This window comes from Bison bison, unplaced genomic scaffold, assembly GCF_000754665.1.
Source record: "Bison bison bison isolate TAMUID 2011002044 unplaced genomic scaffold, Bison_UMD1.0 scf7180017864476, whole genome shotgun sequence".
Lineage (NCBI taxonomy): Eukaryota > Metazoa > Chordata > Mammalia > Artiodactyla > Bovidae > Bison > Bison bison.
The window spans coordinates 1973770-1981938 of record NW_011495037.1 but is presented as its reverse complement, the minus strand read 5'-3'; the positions used below and the strand labels follow the sequence as shown (position 1 = coordinate 1981938).

Here is an 8169-nt window from a genome sequence, read left to right as displayed (position 1 = left end):
CACACACACACACACCCGCCAAGGGGTACTGTTCGGGTATCGGAGTGAGTCAGAGGGCGGCGGGAGTGGGGCGGACAGACCGAAGGTGGTGGGGAGGAGAGCCCACACGTCGACTGGGGGTGGGGAATCTAGAGGACTCTATTTGTCGTGGAGGAGGAGGGGCCGGGGTTGAGGCTGCCCCTGTTCGCTGCCTGGGGTCAGTTAGGACAGTCGCCGGCCCTACTCTGCCCCCTCCCTCAGCAAAGTTTGAGACCCGGCCAGGTCTTGAGGTTGGAGCTCTGAGTGTTGGGGGGCGGTGGGGAGGGGCGCTTTCAGTGGCCAACCACGAGCTCCAGGTTGAGCAGCCGGCTACGTTGATCTCCGCGGGGGACCGATCGAGGGGCGCCAGGATTTCTGTCCCCCTCTTCTGCTGGGAGAATTACGAAGCCCCCGCCTCTTCCGCTTTTCTGCAGAAGCCAGTTCCTTACCCATTCCCACCCTCCACTGCTCCTTTCTCTCCCCTAGCGCTCTCCCTTCTAGCACGGGGTGGGGGTGGGGAGGGGGATAGGGGGACATCCCCTGTCATTGTACCGCATTTGCATAGAGTTCCCCGCAAAAAGCAAATGAGTGTTGAGTTGCAGCGAACATGGCCCGGACATGAGCTATTAAAGAAAAAAGAAAGAAAGAAAGAAAGAAAAGAAACAAAAACGGATAAACAGTCACAAGAACAAACACTGCAGGTGCTCGAGTCTGCTTGTCGGGTGGCGGGGCCCAGTCCTAAAACCTGCCCGGGGCTCAGATGGTCGAGCCTGAGGAGGTGCCTCAGCTGCCTTCGGGCTGGGATGAGTTGGGAGAGTCTGGGAGCGGAAGCTGAAGGCGCGTGCTGCATCCCGGGCGCGCTAAGGGCAAGGAAACCTGGTGCTGCAGCAGCATCCTCCCCACCCCTCCTTGCATCCCCTCCCCCAGCCTTCCGTCCCCACTACCACCACCACCATCGCCCTTCCCGCGCAGGGATCGACTAAGCTTCCCGCAGACCCGCTGAGGAGCGCCTCCTGGCGGTCTGGCCAAAATCAACTGCAGGCAACCGGCCGGACCTCAGCACTCCTCCAGGCATATCTACACACACGCCTGCACTCACGCTCACGAAGAATCACAATGATGCCTAAGTTCAAACACGCAGGAGCATACCTTGAACGAGTACACTCCCACATACTCGCTAAACACAGCATTCAATTCGATCCAGCAAACATGTCCTGAGGCTCTACCATTAGCTAGGAGAGATTGTAGATTCTGGGAAAGGAAAAAAAAAGCACAAGATACAAACCCTGCCCTGGGAAGATTTCAGAGTGGCTGGAAAGGGAAAGACGCATAGGTGGACAGGGTGCATGAGCTGGAGGCAGGCAGGGTTGCCCTAGAACGTGCCATGGGTCTCAAAAGAGGAAGACTCCATCACATGTCACCAAAGATACCTGGGAAATTTTATGGCAAAAATGATGTATGAAGGGAACCTTTGAAAATTAATGCTGCTGCTGATGGTGATGATGATGACAGCTAACATGTACTGAGAACCTACTATGTGCCAAATGCTGGACTGATCACTTTATTTGCATTATTTAATTTAATGCTTACAACATGAATTGGGCATAAGTTTTATTGTCCCCATCTTACAGAGGAGAAAAGATAAAGTCATTTGCTCAAGGTCACTCTAAGTTGAGAGGCCAGGGCTTGAACTGGCAAAGATGAGGTTAAGAGGTTCCAGGGCTGTGGAAATAGCTTGAACAGATGCCCAGGAGTTTTTGGAAAGGATATACGTGGAGGTATAGCTGATACCGAGCCACATGCAAGGAATGGGAAATGAATGGTGAGGCAGGCAGATGCTAGACTGTGCAGGACCTGAAGGTCACCACAAGGACTCTAGCTGGTTTAACCAGGCCATGGGGAGCCATTGCAGGGTATGTTTGCATGAGCACATCTGCCCTTTAGGAAGATTAATCGGACAGCCTTATGGAGGATGGATGAAAGGTAGGGGAGGGATAGAGTTACCGGTTATGCGCAAATTCAGAACACGGAGGCCCTGAACCACAGCATTAGCAGCCACAGGAGAGGGGGTGTGTGGATGCAGGAAACACTATGAAGCTATAATCCCTGGGCTTCTCCCTCAGAAGCCCATCCCAATTATAACTTGCCAATTCCCTTTGCGGTTTTTGTTCAGCGTCTACCTCCGCAGCTGACTGAATGCTGTGAGACCAAATGCAATGACTCCCTTGTTCCCTGCCGCAGCCCAGCACCCAGAACAATGCCTGGCAGACAGAAGATGCTCAAAGAACATTTGTAGTGTGAGTGAGTGAAAGAATGAATGAAGCATTCACTGACTCTGGGGTTTTCACTGAGGCCATGGGAACAAGGCATGCTAAGGAAAAGGTGGTTGGTAGGGGTAAGGGGAAAAAGAGATGAGGATGAGATGGAGCTTTGGATAGATCCAAAATGAGACTATCTAGCAGAGAGTTAAATGTGCAGGTTTGGGGAGAGACAGAGGGTTGAAGAAGGGCATAAACCATTAAGGGGAGGTGAAATTTCCCCTTAAACAGTGGGAGAGTGAGGGGCCATGGAGGGGAGTCAGCAAAAGATAGAGGAAGACCATCTGAAAAGTAGGATGATGACCACAGGAGGGCTGTGTCATGGAATTCAGGAGATTTAGGAAGAAGGTTGAAAACAGCGGAGCGAGTGAAAGGGCGGTGAGGGGTCTTCATCGGCCTTGATGCTGCAGAGGGATGGAGGTGGTGGAGGAGGAGGGCCATGGAAACACTCCTGGGTCTGGTATTAGGAGGACTCTGGCAACTCCAGCCAGGGCAGCTTCGACAGCAAGGGCAGCAGTTCCATGTCTCTGATCTCACAGAGACAAAGGGTTTGACCGGGAGGTGGAAAAGTGGTAACACCAAGGGGAAACCACTTGATCATGAAGCTAGGAGGCAGAGATTAGGAGAAAGATGGGCGTCAGAGCAGGGGCTGGAGAAGGAAGGGGATGAGAGGCACCTAAGGGGAAGAGACTGACGATGTGAGGGAATGGGAGTAGTAAATGGATCAAGGAGAAGATGCAAAGAGAGAAACTCTGAAGCTAAGGCAGACGGATAGGCTTCGGCGGGGAGGAGGGAGACTTTTCTCCCTTGGGAGTTGGATGGAGGGGGGTTGCGGCGTGCAGGAGCTTACACTGCTGCTACTGCTACTGCTAAGTCACTTCAGTCGTGTCCGACGCTGTGCGATCCCATAGACAGCAGCCCACCAGGCTGCCCTGTCCCTGGGATTCTCCAGGCAAGAACACTGGAGTGGGGTGCCACCTCCTTCTCCAATGCATGAAAGTGAAAAGTGAAAGTGAAGGCGCTCAGGTCTGTCCGACTCTGAGCAACCCCATGGACTGCAGCCCACCGGGCTCCTCCATCCATGGGATTTTCCAGGCAAGAGTACTGGAGTGGGGTGCCATCGCCTTCTCCGGGAGCTTACACTACCAAAACATTAATTGTTTTGATAATGATGACAGCCACCATTTACTGAACTTCCATCCTATGCCAACTGCACTCCATAGATTATTTCTAAGCCTTCAAAAGGCTATTACAATCCTTACTTTATAAAGAAGACTGAGACTCAGAGAGGTTAGGTCGATTACTCACTATCACACAGCTAAAAAGTGGCAGATCTGGGATCTGAGTCAGATGTGCCTGACTCCAGGCCTCCTGAACCTTCAGCTGAACCACATCATACAGAGTGAGAAGGAAATCACCTGCTGAGAGGGATGAGGAAGGAGTAGGTTGGGCCTTAAGAAACTGGTTAGGGGGAGTCTCACTAGGGTGAACAAATGGCTCAGCAGCTGAAAGGGCCGTGCTGGGAGTCAGCCGCAGGACCTTGGTGGTGGACCCAAGAAGCTGGGCTCCATGATCCTGGCAAGCTGGGAGTAAGAGGCCCCTGGAGTGACAGGGGTGTAGCATGGAGAAGACTCGAGTCCTTGAGTTGACTGCTTTGCATGCAGGGGCGTGGGTGGTGGCAATCCAAGTTTTCTGAATGAATGCAGGAAACAGAGGAGTCTGGAGAAGGAGATGGTTTGGTGATAGAGAGGTGGCATGTCGAGTGTGGTGCCAGGGGACATTCAGGGGGAGGCGTTCAAGAGGGAGGCAAGTGTATTTCTGGACTAATTTGCCTATTTCACACATACGTGTGTGCACACACACACACTCACTCACATGCACCCCAAAATGTAATCTGCATGAGGGCAGGACTTTGTCTTGTTCACTGTTATCTCCCCAGTGCCTAACACACTGCCTGACATGCAGTAGGGGCTCAACTAATGCTTATTGGATGAATGAGTATCTGGTGCCCAGATAAGATGCCTAGATGTCATCAGTGTTGGTGCCCATCAAAGCCCCTGGAAAGGATGAGTTCCCCCAGGGAAAGATTAGAGATGAAAAAGAGATAAGGACTGAGGTCAGAGTCCTGGAGAACTCACTTTGAAGAGACAAGAGGAAGAAAAGAAGCAGCAAATGAAGGGAGGGAAGAAGGAGCAGGAGGCGAGGAAAGAACTGAGTCACAGAAGCAAGAAAGGAGAGGGGTTTGGGGATACAGTGGGGTAGGGAGCAGTTCAAATATTTCAGAACTGCTTCAACAGAAGAGCTGGGAAAAGGGCCCAGTAGATCATCTGACTTTGGAGAGAGACTCGCCAGATCAGCAAGTTAGGGATGAGGCAGGCACTAAAGCCCAGGTGCCCTGTGGACCAATTTGAAACATCTCAAATTAGACTCCTGCGTCCTCCACCACCACCTGGCAATTCCTTGAGCTGCATGTAAACACAGAGAAGGAACCCAAGAGTTCCTGAAATCATTTGATTATTATTCGTTTCCTGTTCTTAGAAATGCAGTCTCTTTACAATATTTTTAGTCAAATGAAAACATCTTGACTGAGCTGAGCCGCCTTCAAACTCAGAATTCTGGATCAGGGTGGGTTCTCCTGCATTTCCTGGAAATCCTGTTCCTTTCTGGAGTGTCTTCATAAACATGCAGTCAGCGATGGCTGACATTAAGGAGGACCAGCCACACACCAGGCACCTGACCGGTATCTTATCTTCCCCTTCTAACATCAGTGCAGGGTTAGCCTTTAACACTCCTTCATTTTGCAGGGAACAAGCTGAAGCTTTCCCAGGGAGCCACAGCCAGTGAGGACTGGGGGTGGGGGCAGGATTTCAAACTAGGTGTGTCTGATACCAAAGTCGCTGGGGATGGATTTCAACTCCATCATGACTTTCTCCCCACAAAACAACCCATAATCAGGTGATGTGTTCACGTAGAAGTCCTCAGATGAACTTCCAGGACCATTGTATTAAAAGATCTCAGTCTGCCGATACGTCTCCTCATTTTGAAAGAAATGAGGAAAATCCAAGATCAGAAAACAGCCAGTGACCTTGAACTCAACCTGGTTGTAATATCCGGCCTGACTCCTCTGCCACCATTTCCTAGGACCCCTTTATCCTCCTCGCCAAGCATAAAGACCCCCAAGCCTTGGGTAGTAGGTGTGGCTTCAGTTGACCATCAGGGCACACGACACTTTGATTAGCTCATGGATGTCCCCCCCCACACCCGAGAAAGAATTTGTGGTGCATTTGCCTACAAAGGCACCAGTGAAATTGAATGATTAAAATAAAAAGAAAGAGTCTGAGAGTTAGAGCATCTGGGTTCAAATTCTCAGGGATGCAGGAAGATCAGCATAAGAAGGAGGCCAAGGGTAGAGAAAGGCTCTAGGCTACCCCTCCACTCCACCACTGCTGGAATAGTTCCATATTTATGTTTTGCATAATGAGATTCCCATTAAGAGTTTATTTGGAGAAAATCTTCTGAGGCAAAAAAATAACAATAAAAAATATAATAGAAACTGAAAGTTGGTGATTTAGGGAGAAGGAAAGGAGGACTAACATAAGCTGAGTGCTTACAACACCCAGTGCTTGGTACTTTAAAGGCCTAAGCCCCAAGAATATTACCATTTCTCTAACTCCCTATGCATAATTCAAAATAAAAATCAGTATTAAGCTATAAAACAGAAAACTTACATGTATGATGCAATGAAAATAACTTATTTCTCCATTTGTCTAATTTCAGAAGCCTGGATATGTTCAATATAAGTGGGCTGTTCTCATTTTTCCACCCACCTCTGATTTGCTGGGACCCCAAATGCAAGCTCACTCCTTCTAGGGCTTGATGCAGCAACCCAGGCTGGAATTCTCTCCAGTCTCCACAGCAGCCCTGAGAAAGGAGGCACTGCCATCTCTGTCTTACAGAGGAGGAAACGGGGGCTCAAAGAGATTGGACTACTTGTGTGGCAGTCACACAGTAAATAAGGAGTTAGGGTGGCAATTAGAACCCAGCTCCACCTGCATCCAGATTCTGCACTTTCTCCAGCTTTCCTGGACTTAATCAAATTAAAACAATACAGACAAGATGAAGGCTTTAAAATATGGATCAGAAGTCATTTGACAGCATATATGTGCCTGGCACAGGGCTTCCCGATAGCTGAGCGGTAAAAAAAAAAAAAAAAAAAATCCACCTGCAATGCAGGAGACATAGGAACCATGGGTTGGATCCCTGGGTCAGAAAGATCCCCTGGAGGAAGAAATGACAACCCACTCCAGGATCCTTGCCTTGGAAATCCCATGGACAGAGGAGCCTGGTGGGCTGCAGTCCATGGGGTTGCAAAGAGTAACCGGACAGGACTGCGGGACTGAGCATGCTCACGCACTCATGCCTTGCATGAAGCATAGTGCTCAGCAAACAGCTCCTTTCCATCCCCTTTCCCTGAAGTACCAAGCACTGGGTTTTAGGGTCTGACTGATGGTGCCTGATGCCGAACTAGAGTGAGGCGTTCCTCTGTCTGACTCCACCATCCTGCCTATGCAGAGGCCTCGCCCATCTGACCTCCAACTCCTCTTTTTGCAGGTAGCCGCATCGCCCCCAAGCCAGGCCTGCCTGGAGCGCTGCATGCAAATTCAGCTGCTGGCTAGGGCACACTAACGCACGTTGTAGGCATGGACTTCGTCATGAAGCAGGCCCTTGGAGGTGAGGCCCTAGCCTTGCACCCCTTTCTCCCCGCCCCCCGCCCCCGCTCCCCACTCCCAACCCAGGGGCCTCAGTGCCCCGGGCCTCCCTATGCCAGCCTTGCCACCACGCCGCCGCCCTCTTCCTCCCCAACCCTCCCCCACAGGGGCCACCAAGGACATGGGGAAGATGCTGGGCGGAGAGGAGGAGAAGGACCCTGACGCGCAGAAGAAGGAAGAGGAGCGGCAGGAGGCACTTCGGCAGCAAGAGGAGGAACGCAAGGCCAAGCACGCCCGCATGGAGGCCGAGCGTGAGAAGGTCCGGCAGCAGATACGAGACAAGGTCAGCGCCGCCCTCCTGCCCATCCTAGAGTGTAGGGGGTAAAAGAGGTGCCCCACAACCTCAGGTTTCCCTGAATCTTGGTGCTTGCCTTAGACCTGGTTCTCTCTGAGCCTCACTCTTTTCATCAGAAAAATGCATGTCACAGAACACCCTCCCTCAAGGACCGTTTTGGAGATTAACTAAGATAGTGCACACAGTCCTGAATGTTTGCTGCTATAGGTCCATGACCTTGTGTCCAAAATCCTGGAGACCATACAAGTTTGGAATCCAGAATTTAGATGTTTGGGGGAAGGACTATAGTGCCCCGAGCACGGTCATGCATCACTTCCGGTGGGTTTGCAGCTGCCGCCCTGTGCCAGTTCAATACTTGTCTGCTTGCCCTGCAGAAAAATCAAGGCTCTAAGTAGCCTTCCATAAGCTCAAGACAAGTTTTGTCACCAAAATTGGGCCCCAAGCATGTGGGAGACCCTTCAGTTTTCAGATCTTGAAAGATTTCAAACAAAAGCAGAGAAATTAACAGGGGAGGTATTTATTTTAAAAGAAACCCCATGCATCGTCTCTCTCTTGTTAAAAACCCACAGAAGACAGGCACAGTCCCACAAGGAAGATGCCCTTATGCCCATTTTACAGATGGGAGGCCCGAGGCTTAGCAAGTTCCCATGGGCTGCCCCAGCTGCACGTGCATGACCGTGAGACTCAGCTCTCTCCTTGCCCCGTTCACGCTCCTCTCCACCCTTCCTCTCCCCAGTATGGGCTGAAGAAAAAGGAGGAGAAGGAGGCC

General features: G+C 51.0%; 1 protein-coding gene across 1 annotated transcript in view; it reads left to right on the top strand.

The window, feature by feature from the left end:
- The first annotated feature begins 7036 nt into the window (after nucleotides 1-7036).
- CPLX2 (complexin 2) overlaps nucleotides 7037-8169 on the top strand; it is a 6684-nt gene continuing 5551 nt past the window's right edge. The window contains exons 1-3 of the mRNA XM_010862106.1: nucleotides 7037-7067; nucleotides 7213-7388; nucleotides 8137-8166. Coding sequence (XP_010860408.1) covers nucleotides 7037-7067; nucleotides 7213-7388; nucleotides 8137-8166 — 237 coding nt within the window. The remainder of the gene's footprint in view (nucleotides 7068-7212; nucleotides 7389-8136; nucleotides 8167-8169) is intronic.